The sequence below is a fragment of the Syngnathus typhle genome, linkage group LG2, assembly GCF_033458585.1.
Source record: "Syngnathus typhle isolate RoL2023-S1 ecotype Sweden linkage group LG2, RoL_Styp_1.0, whole genome shotgun sequence".
NCBI classification, from domain to species: Eukaryota; Metazoa; Chordata; class Actinopteri; order Syngnathiformes; family Syngnathidae; genus Syngnathus; species Syngnathus typhle.
This window is the reverse complement of record NC_083739.1, coordinates 10,634,204-10,649,727: the sequence shown is the minus strand read 5'-3', so window position 1 is coordinate 10,649,727 and position 15,524 is coordinate 10,634,204. Positions and strand designations below refer to the sequence as shown.

General features: G+C 42.0%; 2 protein-coding genes across 4 annotated transcripts; one reads left to right on the top strand and one right to left on the bottom strand.

The window, feature by feature from the left end:
• Positions 1-29: 29 nt before the first annotated feature.
• uxt (ubiquitously-expressed, prefoldin-like chaperone) lies at positions 30-3,473 on the bottom strand. 2 transcript variants are annotated; one of them, XM_061302756.1, is made up of 6 exons: positions 3,314-3,473; positions 2,557-2,638; positions 2,405-2,472; positions 2,147-2,254; positions 1,919-1,982; positions 30-432 (listed from the first exon to the last, which is right to left on the bottom strand). In XM_061302756.1, the coding sequence occupies exons 1-6, from the start codon at positions 3,421-3,423 to the stop codon at positions 370-372; spliced, it is 495 nt and encodes a 164-aa protein (XP_061158740.1). In that variant the 5' UTR covers positions 3,424-3,473; the 3' UTR covers positions 30-369. The 2 variants fall into 2 exon arrangements, with proteins under 2 accessions (XP_061158740.1, XP_061158732.1); XM_061302748.1 differs by having other exon boundaries at positions 2,405-2,638.
• Positions 3,474-3,494: 21 nt separating this feature from the next.
• Positions 3,495-15,141, top strand: hdac6 (histone deacetylase 6). Of its 2 annotated transcripts, none has more exons than XM_061301698.1 (29): positions 3,495-3,572; positions 4,741-4,827; positions 4,988-5,116; positions 5,348-5,433; positions 5,846-5,930; positions 5,999-6,039; positions 6,103-6,199; positions 6,278-6,375; positions 6,455-6,559; positions 6,769-6,837; positions 6,919-7,045; positions 7,248-7,313; positions 7,391-7,450; positions 7,620-7,709; positions 8,012-8,118; positions 8,550-8,617; positions 8,924-9,056; positions 9,137-9,265; positions 9,795-9,963; positions 10,274-10,479; positions 10,647-10,839; positions 10,981-11,130; positions 11,975-12,152; positions 12,468-12,604; positions 12,684-12,869; positions 13,162-13,284; positions 13,367-13,513; positions 13,685-13,813; positions 13,950-15,141. In XM_061301698.1, exons 1-29 carry the CDS (start codon positions 3,495-3,497, stop codon positions 14,016-14,018), a joined length of 3,342 nt encoding a protein of 1,113 aa, XP_061157682.1. In that variant the 3' UTR covers positions 14,019-15,141. The 2 variants fall into 2 exon arrangements, with proteins under 2 accessions (XP_061157682.1, XP_061157690.1); XM_061301706.1 differs by having other exon boundaries at positions 3,498-3,574; positions 4,736-4,827.
• The last annotated feature ends 383 nt before the right edge of the window (positions 15,142-15,524 follow it).

The window sequence follows — 15,524 nt, the reverse complement described above, 5'->3', positions numbered from 1 at the left end:
ACAACATAATAGTAATTTGGAGAAAAAGCGAATTTTTGTCATTTATTTACAATTGGAGGAAATTATATAAAAAAATAATCTATTTAACAAAATGTCAAAGACATTTGCTTTTCTAGTCCTTGACTAGCCAGCATTAATTTAGGATCATGTCACCATGGCAACGATCCTGTTAGGATGCTAGAGCAGCATCTTTTTCATCAAATTGCACTCAATCCATCCAGATGCGGACATAGCATGACATCTCATTGCTGGCACTTGTCCATATGAGAATTCAAAAGGTCTAGTCACCACAGAAGAAGAACCACAAAATGTTCAGGTTGATCCCACTTGTTGATCCCGCCTCACAAGGCGTCCAAAGACAGTAAAAATCTAGAAGACTTCTCTTCTGCGGCATTCTGGAAGCTCTGTCAAACCTTGAAGTTCTCGCAGACCCTGAAAGATGACAAGACGATAGCCAAAGGTCAACAGTGCCCTCGGCTGTTCAAGCCTTTGATTGCCTCCAATTTTAACGAACTGGACCGAGAACCACACCAACACAGAATAGGGATGATGATTGCTAGCCAGGGAACCAATGGTCATAGTAATAGGGTGGGAGGTAGGGTCATCACTCAGCCAACATGCATCTCAAAATATCTGCTTCCTCCTACGTTAGGCCTTCAACTTCTTCGTTTTAAAATGCACCATGTTTTTGTGGTCAGTAGAAAGATTCCTTTGGGATATATTGTACGTTTTATCAAGTAGTGATTCGTATTTTCTAAGCATTGCAAAGCAACGACTTTGCATTTCTTAAAAAATAAAATGACCCAAAGGCCATTACTTTTAAGGCTGTAAAGTGAGTTTGAAATGATAGTTTAAAGTGTTTTGGGATTATATTTTGGGTTTATTATCATAGGCAACCATGAATTTATTCACAGATTCCCGTGATACGTGCCATGAATAGCAAGGGTTCAAAGACATGTTCTAACATCTGGAAACCCTCAAACCTCAGTCCATCACACTGGACTTCCATTAACACTTTCAGCACTGTTAACGTGAAATGTCGTCAACAGGAACAAGGAGCGCCAGCGACAGATTTTGAAATCAACTACATTTGTTTATGAGAATGGGCAGAGAAAAATCTTGGACAGATGTGGTCTTTAATCTGGGAAAGTTTAAAAGAAAAAAAATATGGCTAGCAGATGTCAGCATTGAGTCTCTTTCGGATGAGATCATGGTGTACGGATTCGCTGGAACTTTGCAACGTTGACCTTTACAAGCACCTTGTGATTCATCAAGGGTTTGTCATGTTAAATTTGCAACAAAGAGTGTCTCAAAAGAGAGAAGAGAGAATGGACTACCACTAAATAGCGTGCAAATTGTTTACCAAGTTTACCAGGTGCAAAACTGTTACAATCATTATGTTTAATATCAAAAGCACATTTTCATAATTGTCATTGGCATTTTCTAAAAGTAAAGGACTGTTCAGATGTTTGTGGCATCAGTAAAAAAAAAAAATATTAGTACTAAAGTCACTGTTGTGCATAAAATATTTTTTTGCAATAAGCTTGTTTCCTGCTTTTTTGGTCCAAAAAAAGCGATTTGAGTAAAACCAACATATGTTCAACGTTGATTACTACTAAATGGACTAAGGAAGAAAGTCATTTGTGTTGGGAGCATTGAAAGATCACTTAGAGTGCTCTAAATTGGCTGGAACTCAATGAGTTCTTTTTGGAACATAGCTGGCATTGAAATAGCCATCTCAATACAGGTAACAGAGGGGTATGTACCAAGCTGCCCTGCTGCAAGCAAAAAAAAAAGCAAACAAAAAAACAGCATGCAGATCCATCATTTTGAATGAACAAACACGACAGACTTGACTAAAGCTTATGAAAGCTATTCATGTTGTTTTTATGTGTGTGATGGTGATGATGAAACTGACCTCCAGCACCATCCGGATGTTTGCTTTAATTTTGGCACTGTCTTTGGTCAGCTGATCTGTAAAGCTAACACACATTCACACAAAAGGAAAATTAGCATGGGCGGTGGTCATCTTGCAATGGGAAAAATGGACAAAACTGGCCACCTTGTAAAATGTTTAAAGTCAAACTAGATTTTTTGGGGGGTTAACATCCCTATATCGTGTCAAATTGTGTGAGTATTCACTGACGCTGTTAGTTGACTTGTCTTCTTGTCGATGAAGTGCAGAGCTTCAGCGTGGTCCATCTCCAAGAAGAAGCCAAAACCCACCAACACAAAGATCTTAGATGAGTCCTCCCTGTGAAGATGAGGACACGCAATAATACTCGGTAATTATTTTTTTGATTAAGCCATTGAATTGTACTTGTATACAGGCGGAAAGATATGCTTGACTAAACATTATTATAGTATTAGTCGTTGTTGTAGTATGTGGGAGAACTGCACATACACTTCAGCCTGAACATAGAAGTTACAGCCAAGGTCAACATCTGCTTTGAGGTGGTGAGAATCCGTCTCCTGTATACACACACACACACACACACACACACGTATATCATACCCACAATGCTTAAGTGTGTGTGTGCGCACATGTGTGTGTACCTGAAGAGCCTTTAAGGTGTTTTTCAGCTGCAGGTAATGAGAGGCTTGCTCATAAACAGTATCGCGTTGCTCCATCACTTTTCTAAAAACGACACACATTTGGTGTTAAGCATAGGGCCTGACCGATCAGCAAGCACATTTAATCGGCCGTTAACAGCTCTTTTCTATGTATTAAGATAATGATAATCAAATATCCTCTATGCCCCAAAAGTAATAAATAACATAAATGTTTTGTCTTTTTTGCAGTTAATCAAATACTACAGGAGAAAGTATTGTAAAACAGTCAAATGTTATGCTAATATTGAATATCATGCTGCAAGTGCTTTGGGATGAATCAGATGATTTTTCAGTTATCTGAATTTTATTCAGTCAGGCCCAGAAAAACTTTAAAGAGGCAGATACAACCTCTAAAACAAATTTGACTTTAACAAGAAATATTCCGTAAAAAAACAACAACATGTCAGTAATATAGGGAAATTATTTTAATTCATTCATTCGTTCATCTAATGAACCGCTTATTCTCATGTGGATGAAATGCATGTTTAATTTTTATTTAAGGTACCAATATTTGTACACTAAAGTGAATGATACTCCCTAACAACACACCCAATATGCAGGCTTTCAATTAACTTAATAAACCCCCCAGGTAAACGTGTTGCTGTCAAAAGCAGTACCATTTAATCAGTTTCGTTAGTACAACTACCTAACAAGAACTCATGATGAGAACGATTATCACAATGATCCGTCCGTCTCTTACTGTAAATCTTTCTTCAGTACTTCGTCAATAAACCTTTCATATTGCAGCACCTTCGAAGCCACTGTAAACTGAGAATTTTCGTTAGTTTTACAACTATCTGGCGGCGCCATTGCTGTTTGCTTGTATTCTTTGGTTGACACGGGGGCGCAAGAATATGACGTCAGGAGGCGGAGCCACGCACATGACCCATTACGTCATATTTTGCGACAATTTGTCGGCGCTCAGGGCAAAATCAAAACATAAACGCAAAGAATTTTCTGTAAGTATGCCCATGTTGTTGTTGTTGTTGTTGTTGTTTTAATATATGTAAATGCCTGTTTAAAGGGCTACGTGATTACACACGGACCTTAATTGCAGCTTTATTGATATTGAACTTGGCATACTAAATACAAAAATACATCCTGTGGGAAATAAAGGTTCGTTTTTTCCCCACAATGTACTATAACGTGCGCACACATTCGTGGCCAAGAATCAGGTAACATACTAATGACATACTCACAATGATACTGTCATGAGAATTCTTTGATGAGGGCTGGCAACATGCGTAGATTGCGGTATCACTGTCATTCCTAGACAATTGGCGCACATTCCCCAGACAGTGAGTCTCCAGACTCCAGACATTCTTCATTTTCTAGCAAACGTGCGCAAGTTGCTTGGCAAAACCTCTAAGTTGTTGTTAAGAATCTCACAACAGTGAAGCACTGTTGTTCTCACAAAACATCAAATGTGACACGTGAGCCCAAAACTCTACTTGTGCAAAACCAGTGAAAAAATGATATTCGTTATGCTTGAAATCAAACCTTCCTACAGTGTGGTAGGAATAGATAAACAGTTCACTCAGCCCTTTGTTTGCAGAAGATTGTTGAATGCCATGCCCTACTTGGTTGCTAAATTTTGTCTCAGTTGTTACATGAACCCAAAACACTGAGCCCTCAAGCACCAAATGTGGTTTGTGGGCGTGCTGGACCCTATCCCAGCAGTCTTTGGGCAGTAGGTGGGTTACACCCACAATTGCTCGCCAGCCAATTGCACGGCACACATAAACAAACAACCATCCGCACTCACACCCACACCAACAGGCAATTTAGAGTGCTCAATTGGTTTTTGCATGTTTTTGGAATGTTGGGGAAAACCGGAGTACCCAGAGTAAACCCACTCAGACACGGGGAGAACATGCAAACTCCACACAGAAGGCTTCACTACCTTCTTACAATGATACTCAGTTGGAAACACATTATTTTGAAGTGGCCCAATATCAGCTGAATTAATCGCCTGCACAATTAATCGATCGGGCCTAAAGTGTTGCTTTGTTTGAACGTAGCAGCTATTAAATAACTTTGCTAAGTAAATTCTAGTTGTGTATGCACTGCACATACATACAATATGTGTTCACTAATATGCTGTTGTTGTGTTCTACCTGGTCTGAGATGTCGTCTGGAGCAGATGAATCTCCATCATTGGAATCATCATGTGGACTAAAGCCAGTTAGGAGGTCTCCTCGTCTGTCCCCACAGGTAGCTCAATGTTTGATTAAAGTCTGGGAAAAATATTGGTAAAAAAATAACTTGTCAATGATGAATTGAGGGCTCTGGAATTACTGTCCTCTTGTTAAAGTTTGACAAGTTGTTCTTTGGTCAGGGCTATTAATGCAGCAGTGTGTATGTGTGCATGTAGGGAGATGCAGTTCAAGGAAATGAGAAAAAGAAGAAAGGTAGCGCCCTGCAGGAGGCAAAGAGGAAAGGGAAAATGTCAAGGAGCCGAGAAGAGCGAGACAAGGATCTGCAGGTCCAACTGCAGCGGCTGGTGAGCGTAACCAATCGCTTCAGAGATAGATCCTTTTGTACTCTGTGGATAAAAGTAAGCAATGGGCGCCACATAATGTTTAAGTGTGTGTGTGTGTGTGTGTGTGTGTGTGTGTGTGTGTGTGTGTGTGTGTGTGTGTGTGTGTGTGTGTGTGTGTGTGTGTGTGTGTGTGTGTGTGTGTGTGTGTGTGTGTGTGTGTGTGCGTGTGCGTGTGTGTGTGTGTGTGTGAAGGACCTGTCCAGCAGGTCGCCTGCCAGCAGGACGGGTTTGGTCTATTCAGAGACCTTCACTCGTCATCACAACCTGTGGGACTCCAAGTAAGCTTACCTGACCTATGAGCAGTATGTATATATGTGTTACATGATCATACGTAGTAATAAATTGTATTACTTCACTCAATGCATATTGTATATACACTACCATTCAAAAGTTTGGGGTCACTTCGAAATGTTCTTATTTTTAAAATAAAATTGCTATTTTCTAATGAGGATAACATTAAACAAATCAGGAGTACACTTTGTACATTGCTAATGAGGGTAAATGACTATTCTGGCAGCAAATGAATATCTACATAGGCCCATTTCCAGTAACCATCCCTCCAGTGTTTTAATGATCCACCACATAGAGCTAGATTTTGATACAAACTATGGCTTTGCACATGTACAGTATTTCATACGACTGTATGCATGTATTTCATGCATTCTGTTAACGACTGACCTCGATGTTCAGCCATGCAGAAAGTCCTGCCAGAGTGACGTCCATCATGGAGGAGCTGGACAGACAAGAGCTGTCGTCTCGCTGTGTTCAAGTCCAGGTGAGAGTTTGACTGACCTCCCGACTTCATGCTGAAGCAGGAGAATTAAGCACCTTTGTGTGTTTCAGCCCAGAGCAGCCACTGATGAAGAACTGCTTCTCGTCCACACGTGAGTTCACCAATACATGAAATAATACAACTTTGTTTGACATGCCACATGTCCTCCCTACAGGAAGCAATACATCGAGCTGATTAAGTCCACCCAGATGATGTCTGAGATAGAATTGCGTCAACTTTCTGACAAATATGATTCCGTTTATATCCATCCTGTAAGAACACACACACACACACCTTGGGTGCGAACACAACACACTTACACAAACCCATTTGTTGTGTGTGTGTTACAGGAGACCTTCCAGGTGTCCATATTGGGGGTGGGATCAGTGCTCCAGCTGGTAGACCAGGTTTTGACGTCTGAATTGAGGAACGGCTTTGCTGTCATCCGGTATGACCTGAGTGCTCCAAGGAGGTGTTAAGGACTCCCTCATTAACCAATAATAACATTTGTGTTGTGTGCGTGTCAGGCCTCCAGGACATCACGCTCAGTCAAACAAGGCCAACGGTTTTTGTATTTTCAACAACGTGGCCATTGCAGCTCGCTACGCTCAGAACAAACACAAAGTCAAAAGGTATGTCTGGCCAAAAAGCGAGGATTGCTCAACCAGAATGAGCAATTTGACGTAGTGAGCACAGTTAGACGAAAAATAAAATTCGGACTATGGGGTGGAATTATTTTTTGAAAACTGTACAAACAATTGGATTCAACAGTTTCCGTTCTGTTCATCTGTGTTGAATCTGTTCACACAAGTTTTTTTTTTTTTCCTCGTGTGCGTGTCAGGGTGTTGATCGTGGACTGGGACGTTCATCATGGTCAAGGTATCCAGTACGTTTTCCAGGAAGACCCCAGGTGACATCTCCTGCTTTCGAACACAAAAATAATAAGAATTTTCCCGTCGAAAACGTGTTAAAATGTGTGTGCGTGCGTCAGCGTGTTGTACATGAGCGTGCACAGGTTTGAGCAGGGTGCTTTCTGGCCTCACCTGCCAGAATCTGCCAACACCTTTTTGGGCAGCGCCCCCGCCGAAGGACGAAACATCAATCTGGCCTGGGCCACGGTCAGTCACGTCAATTATTCCCTAGCAGGGCTTCACAAACTTAAGAGATTCAGAAATAATTCACAGCATACTTCTCAACAAAACTCTCTCAATAAGTGAGCAACAGTTAATTGTGCCTTCTGTCCTCTGCTGGAAGAGCATTTCATTGTTTTGCCTGTCACCGTCACAAGCTTACTCTCAACTTTGCTTTCTCCTTGTTCAGGCAGGGAAAAGCGACGCAGACTATGTGTGTGCTTTCCAGCAACTGCTGCTTCCTATCGCCTATGAAGTAAACCTCACTGATTCCTCTGCAGATGACTGTTGACATCACACTTTGATATTAAAACATTATCTGTGTGTGTGAAGTTTCAGCCGGAGCTGGTTCTGGTCTCTGCTGGTTTTGATGCTGCACTCGGGGATCCCAAGGTATGACTGTGAAAAGTGGAAATATTAAGAAAAGCTTTCACTGGGCCATTATAGAAGGACAAAATAATGTTCTGCGGAATAAACAGCAAAATTCAGTATCCAAATAATATTGTCACATTGTCACATTGTGTGTGGGTGGGTGTGTGGGTGTGTGTGGGTGTTTTTTCAGGGTCAGATGTGCGTAAGTCCTGAGTGTTTCCAGACACTGACACACATGCTAATGTCTTTGGCAGAAGGTCAACTCGTTATGGCTCTTGAGGTAAAAACAAAGATTATGACATCATAATGGCTGCAATTTGCTCAGAATTTTAATTTGGCCTCATGCAGTTATGGGGTTGGTTTTTCTTGTGAATTTTCTTGGTGCTTTCACTTCTCGCGCGGCCAGCTGCTGCGTCTCCCGAGTCATGTCCGAAGTGACGGACATTGTTCAAAAACCCCGCAAATTAATGAAGCCGCAATAGGTGAAGCCCAAAATGGCGAGGAATTAATGTGTTATATTATAATTTATTAAACTAATTTATAAGAGGACTTATCATTTCATGTATTTTCATGTATGTTTAGGGAGGTTACAACCTGCAGGCGACAGCAAAGGGTGCTACCGCTTGTGTTCGCGCTTTGCTGGGTGGAGCCTGTGCACCAATGGCTTCATCCACTGCACCCTCTGACTGGTACCTGTGACATACACACACACACACACACAAGCAGTGATACTGATTTGCGTTGTCGAGGGGAATTTTCATAGTCAAACTTAAAGAGGTGCTAGCATCGTCATTTACTTGGTAGTGTTAACTCAAAACTAAAGCTTGAATCAATCTTGTTAATTGAGCAGAATAAATAGTATGGGGTTCCCCTGTGATATGTATAAATTGGGCTGTATACTCAATATGTCGATAATTCTTGTCCTTTGAGAGCTGATTGACATATGCATGCCATAGACATATTAAGACACCCTAACCCTTTTAAATTACTATGACAAAAAAAATGAAATTCAAATCAGTGACATGAAATTTCTGAGACTACTGTACTTCAGCTAACATGAGGCTATGTGGATGCTAACTGACCGTGGATTTTAAAATAATTACATGTCTCCGTGTATCAGTGCCATGAAGTCCATCTCTGAGACCATCTCGGCTCTGTATCCATATTGGACCTCACTTCAAGTGCTGGGTAAAAACACACGCAAACTTTGTGGCAGTCTCTATTTCTGTTTCTTCTGTTTTAGTTTATGTCGTCATTTTAAACTGGTGTTTCCAATCTTTACTGAGCCAAGGCATATTTTACATCAGGAACATTTCACAGTATGTTATTCACAAAAAAGCTACAATGATCATCTTTGTCTCAATTCACTCAAAAATTTACTTAATACTCAATTTGGGCCTGTTCGTGATTAGGAATCACTGTTCAAAACAGTTAGTTGTTGTACCTTGTGTGTTGGCACAATTTTGCATGTCAGTTGTGTTGTGTCTCCTGTAGAGGGTGATCATCTTGCTGAAGGAGATGTCCTCAGATTAACAGGCAATGAGGAGAGGCCACAAGGTCCCCTTGTCACGACAACAGGCCTGGTGTATGACGAAAGAATGATGGAGCACCTGAACCTGTGGGACAGGTGGGCGGGTGGTTCCTTGAGGGGAATGCGCACTGCATTGGATAACTGACGTGGTCCACTCTCCTCCATGTTCTCTACAGGCATCATCCTGAACAGCCACAAAGAATCTTCAAGATCTTCTCTCGACATGAGCAGCTTGGACTGGTTGAACGTTGCCAACGCATCCCAGCTCGTTTCGCCACCGAGGACGAGCTTGCCATGTGTCACACGTATGTGACAGCATCCATGTTGTTAGGCATGAAAACAGAGGGGGGGGGGTACTCAAGCTGTTGTCGGTGCTGTGACGTGTCACAATTGCAACTGTCCTATTTTTTCAGCTTTTCAGGCATTTGTTTTTCTAGAGTCACGGGTCAACCTATCCCATGTGACTTGGCACAACGTGAGCTTGAGAAATGATTGCAGGGAATGGAAATCATGCAAAAGTAGTGCAGACTTTGGAAACTTTGGATTACTAAAACTGCTGCAACTGAGCGTGTGGGTGGTGGTATTCTCGGTGCGCAGAGTGAAAATGGGGAGGGGCCTTGCTATGAGTTGGTATCTCACTTTATAGATAAATTTGGACCCGTGAATTTGTTTGTGTGAGTGAAACGAGGGCCGACTGACCAGTGAGTGTGTGTTGAAGGGAGCTCCGGTGGCAAAGCCGATGGCAGCCTGCTTTGATGGTGTCTTGCTTATGGAGTCAAACAGAATGATAAACAAACCTAAATAAAAACATTTTGTGTGTGCATGTTTGTTTAGCGCTGACCACATCAAGCTGATGAAGTCTACCACTACGATGAAGAGCAGAGATCTCTACAAACTGGGAGAAGAGTTCAACTCCATCTTCATCAACAATCAGAGTTTCCAGTCAGCCCTGCTGGCTGTTGGAAGCTGCTTCAACGCTGTGGACCACATCATGAGTGGACAGGTACCATGCATGCCTTCAAACACGCCCTTATATATCAAGACTGGAGCTCTTTGTTACCTTTCTGGAGCTTTGGTCTCTCCTGGACATTGTCTTGAGAGTCAAGAATTACTATGCTTTGTGTCCTGGAGCTCCTCTTTCCAAAGTCTCAGGGAGAACTCGAAATTTCTCCCTGGGATTTCGCAGCCAAATTCAATGTGACATCACACTGAAAGAGGTTTGCTAATAACACTATGGATACGTGGATATGATTGCCTAAGAGTGCAGTACATGTTATTGACATATACATTCATACACAAATTTGTTTGTGAAGGTCAGAAGCGGCGTGGCTATCGTGCGTCCCCCTGGTCACCATGCTGAGAGAGAGACAGCATGCGGTTTTTGCTTCTTCAACACGGCGGCACTCGCCGCTCGCTACGCACAGAAGACTTGCCAGCATGCATCTGCACGAGTTTTAATCCTGGACTGGGACGTTCACCACGGCAATGGCACGCAGCACATGTTTGAAGACGACGATAGGTAAAATGTGATGTGATTGGTGTGACGAGCAGTCTTACTGACTTTTTTAAATGAATTATTCTTGTGTGAACAAATATGATTGGTGTTACTATTATTATTATTGACATGATCATGATGATTGTAAATTTTCACAGAAATGTACAGTTTGTGTGGTTATCTGTTTGCAGCGTCCTCTACATCTCCCTTCATCGCTATGACGACGGGAGCTTCTTTCCGTCCTCAGAAGACGCCGCCTCGGACCGGGTGGGAGTGGCCAAAGGGACGGGGTTTAATGTCAACGTGGCGTGGAGCAACGGCAGGATGGGAGACGCCGATTATCTCGCCGCTTTCCACCATGTTGTCATGCCGATTGCCACCGAGGTAACACGCACACTTGGTTTTCATCTCATTTCATCTTCTTTTTAACCATGATCTATTTGCTGCTGAAGAGCACGATAGATTTGTATAATCTGCCTTGTGGGTAAAGACAAATAAATCAACAGGCCTTGCTTCGATCCACAGTTCAATCCAAGTCTCGTTTTGGTGTCGGCGGGATTCGACGCGGCGCGGGGAGACCCTCTGGGCGGATACCGTGTGACTCCGGAGTGCTATGCCCACCTCACTCACATGCTGATGTCGTTGGCTTGTGGGCGAGTCTTACTCATACTGGAAGTGAGTGATGGTGCTAAATTGCGCTGGGAACATTTTAATTGGGATACAATGTTATCCAGAGGTGTACTTATCACAATTATATAGACAAATATTATTTTATGGTCACTGAGGAGATTTGGTGGGCGGGATATTTTCTTCTTACTGGGGGGGACATAACAGAAAAAAACTGGGAAGCTCCTTTAATTTTCTTTTATGCTGATGATAATTTGGGTTTGATGCTGCATACGAGGAAGTTGGGAAGACGGACTTTTCCATCTTACGACGAGGAAAAGTGCACTAGAATGATCCATTGAACTGAAGGTCTGAGTCGCAAAGCTGGGGGGAAAAAGGACCCCGAATTCACCAACGGACTTCAATGTGTGATCACTCGACATTGGCGACCCTATGAAGACACCGTGAATGGTAACATAATAGTATAGACATAATACATATTTAGCTTTATTATTTATTATATTATTTCAGGCCTTCAAAATAACTTCACGTAACAAGTGGAAATTATGGAATTTCCAAATAAGGTTTGCTGGAGGCCAACATGTGTTGTGATGAAGCCGAACAACAAACAATTTATCGGAAACAGCCATCCTTGTTTACATTCGCCTCGAACACTTTGAGGTCATAACTGTGACATTCCAAGTGGGATAAATCCGACTTTCTACCTTCCTTGAATGCAGCATGAGATCAAAAGATAAAGTTGAGACAAAAGCCTATTCAAAATATAAATTAGAATAATCATCATCATCCTGACATATAAATTTGAGTCAATCAATAAAATGGAAAAATCGCCCAGCTCTAAAATGCTAACTGCTAAACAATGTAACGAGTGACCTGTCGTGTCACGTCACAGGGTGGATACAACTTGACGTCCATCTCTGATTCGATGGCCATGTGCACGAGCGTGTTACTCGGCGACCCTCCTCCTTCTTTGGAGACGCCCCTCCCTCCAGCTCACCGCTCCGCCGTGGCAGCCATTAATGAAGTCATCCGACACCACGCCCCCTACTGGAAGTCGCTGAGGATAAACAGTGAGTCCGGGGGTTCTGCAAATGCAGCTCCAAAGCTTTTTGTGTGCTTCATGGATAAATTGACTAACAAACAAGAACAAAACATCCATATCCAGAATTTAGCCAATATTATTAGAACATCATTATCAGAAGCTAATGCTGTTAATACTGATTTGTTTTATTACGCACTTATTTTATTATTAGCTCATTTTCAGAAATATTTTATGTGCAAATTTTACCTATTTTTTTTAACCTCATCTGGGAATTAGCTGGCCCATGTGCCTGTTTCTGTTGTCTGATTGCCCCACTTTGGTTTAACTCTTGTTTTGTTCTTAGTCCCAGAATCCCTGCGAGCAGCTATATCGTCCCCAAGCGCTCATCAAAGGCGCAGTGGAAAAGTGAAAGGCAGGAGGTCAAGACAGAGTGGTCCAGACAAGCCACCACTGCCCCCTGTGGGATTGGAGGGCACAGCAGTAATAGCATAAAGACTAAAACATCATCATTTCATTAATGCACAGAGTTGACATTGATTTTGGTATTTCAACCCAACAGGCCAACCACAGTTTGGACCAGCTCACACTAGGATTGGCGAGCTTGGACATCAGACATAGCACGCCGCACCCATCTGACATGGGAGCGGAGTCAAGTGAAAAGACATCTGAGAAGAACCAATCCATGGCGGAGTCAGATGAAGTTTCACCTAAGCAGAGCCAATCACCAGAGAGCTCGCAGACTCCCGTAAGTTCAAGGCTTTGTGGGCTGGTAGTGTCACCAATGAATGTTGCCATGGCAACAAGCAACCACCATTGCAGTGGGGACGAGTTGTCCCTCTATGCCAGGGGTGGACAAACATAGGCCACTTTTGATTTTTAATGAAATATTAAGCATTTAAGTTAATGCAACAAATATGACACAATTCTTGATCGATGGGCCGGATTAAGAACAGCACCACGTTTTTTTACATGATGGAGTTGATGTCGCTCTTGTTTTCTTACTTCCTGCCAAACGTATGTCTCGTTATCGCACTCAGATCGTGGTCGTCGCCGCACCAGCAGATGATGACCGTGGAGAAGGGGCAGAGCCTGAGCCGCAGGGAGCATGCGGTTGGTCCAAACCTCAAAGTACTCTGGAGCTGATGAGTGGAGTTCAGATGGTATTTTATTCTATTTCTATACTCTGGAATTTCCCACACAGATGATCCTCTAATCTGTGTACGTGTGTTTTTGTCTCCTCAGGCTTCCATGTATGTGGTGGACCCTCTTTCCTGGTGTCCTCACCTGGACGCCGTCAAGCCCCTGCCCCCATCTGGTATCGATGTCTTCCTGCCCTGTCAGGACTGCGCCTCGGAGGCAGAGAACTGGATTTGCCTCACTTGCTACAAGGTGATGGATAGATGGATAGGTCAATAGAAAAGGTTTCCTGTCTTAGATGTCCTATCACAAAAATGTTATTTTGTTATTTTTATCTCATAGTGTTTTCACAATAGAAGTTATCCCAAGTAAGATTTCCATGTGTAAAGCTAATGATGAGGTCACACGTGTCCCTCGCGCCAGGTGGCATGCGGCCGTTACGTCAACGAGCACATGTTGACGCACGGCGCGATGTCCAATCATCCCGTGGTGCTGAGCTTCTGCGACCTCTCCGTGTGGTGCTACGCGTGCGAGGCCTACGTGCACAACCAGGTGATTTCACACTAACGCACTGATTAATTGATTGATTAACCATACTGTACCAAAAAAAAAAAAGTATGTTGTTTTGTTTTAGTCTTGTAGTGCTGTTGTTGTGTTACAATAACTGTAACCTCACTGGTCCATGCAGGCCGTGTTTGAGGCGAAGAACGCCGCCCACAGCTCCAAGTTTGGAGAGGAGATCTTGTCAAGGAGTTAGGAGAACGAGGACGCAAAAGAGATGATAATGAAGGGTGCTCTGACTTTTTATACATTTTGTCATTATTACAGTGAACCCCAGCCAATTGTTTTGTGTTGTTCTACTCCTCCCACATACTTAAAACACATTTAAACTTTTTAAAACTTAAAATTATTATCACGCCTGTACTCACTTGCCAGCTGTCAAGAGGCAACGAACCCTCCGCCGACCCTCTGGTTTCTGAACGACCCGCTCTACATTGCCTGAGCCACATCTCGTTCCCATTTTCCGTTTGCTGCAAAATGAAATGAAGCGATATATATTTAAAGTGTTCAACAAAACCATAAAAAAAAAAAAGGTGGACGTTAGCCAGCCTGAAATACTGACGGAAGCTCACTGTCAGACCGACGATGCCCTCCACTCTTTATAACCTTTAAAACATCCGCTGCTTAAACAAACGTGGAGCAGTAGCACATACAGTATAAACAAACATACAACGGTGCTCAAAGTCATTCCTTCATTCTACTCCGTGGAAATTGGAATTATCACTGCATTTTAGTCGGGGAGTTTCCTTTCCTCTACTTGAACTTTGGTACAACACTGAAAGTGTGGAAATCAACATTTGGACTGGCTAATATATAATTCTATAGTAAAGATTTTTTAAAAGTCTGCAGTATATTGAGGTCGCCAAGATGAACTGCAATATTGGAGGGGTTCACTGTCACTTTGCCTTTTAGCCAGTGAGAATTGTTGACATTAATATGTTGAAGTTGCAGTGGCAACACTGTTGCGCAATAATGTTTGTTTACAAACTATCAACAACAACAAAAAGCTTTTGTATGTTTTTAAGAGATTCACGTGGGACGATAATTACTCAAATTAGTCATTGTTCACGGAGGGCATCCATCCATTGTCAGTCAAAGTTGAGCAAATGGGGAAAAACAATAGACAGGTCGCCAAACAAGCCATGGTACATATAGGTAAACAATAGACTGGTTACAATGAAATGCTCATACTCGGTTATAATTATGAGAGAAATGTAACTTTCTATATGTGCTTATTCATTTTAAAATGTATCGTTTGATAATTTATCTTATTACATAATTTGTTAATTGATTTATCTTAAATAAAAATTGTAAAATCACTGAATTGGTTGGTTTATTACAAATAATACAATAAAGATATAGTTCAAAGTCAAAGTCAAAGTCAGCTTTATTGTCAATCTCTCCACATGTCACAACACACAAAGAGACCGAAATTACGTTTTTCTGTATCCCACGGTGACGAGACACATTACACGATAGACATACATGTACGCGACACAATATAAAAACAAGAAGGCAAAAATTCTAACAATCAATAGTAAGAGTGATGAATAAATAATAAATAAACAGATAACACAATAAATAACGGAGCCAGCAAGCATAGCGCAAAAGTGAAAAACATCATAAACAAAAAGGCACATAGTTGTTATTTTTATTTAAATAAACTATTGTACATGTACCTTTATATTATTAGTTTGGTGGG

Coding starts and splice junctions, on each gene's coding strand:
- uxt (XM_061302748.1), bottom strand. CDS start 3,423: ATGGCGCCGCCAGATAGTTGTAAAACTAACGAAAATTCTCAGTTTACA. Junction 2,639..3,313: donor GTACTGAAGAAAGATTTACA/GTAAGAGACGGA, acceptor TGTCGTTTTTAG/AAAAGTGATGGAGCAACGCG. Junction 2,255..2,404: donor TTCTATGTTCAGGCTGAAGT/GTATGTGCAGTT, acceptor TCATCTTCACAG/GGAGGACTCATCTAAGATCT.
- hdac6 (XM_061301698.1), top strand. CDS start 3,495: ATGACCCATTACGTCATATTTTGCGACAATTTGTCGGCGCTCAGGGCA. Junction 5,117..5,347: donor AGGTCCAACTGCAGCGGCTG/GTGAGCGTAACC, acceptor GTGTGTGTGAAG/GACCTGTCCAGCAGGTCGCC. Junction 7,046..7,247: donor TCAATCTGGCCTGGGCCACG/GTCAGTCACGTC, acceptor CTCCTTGTTCAG/GCAGGGAAAAGCGACGCAGA.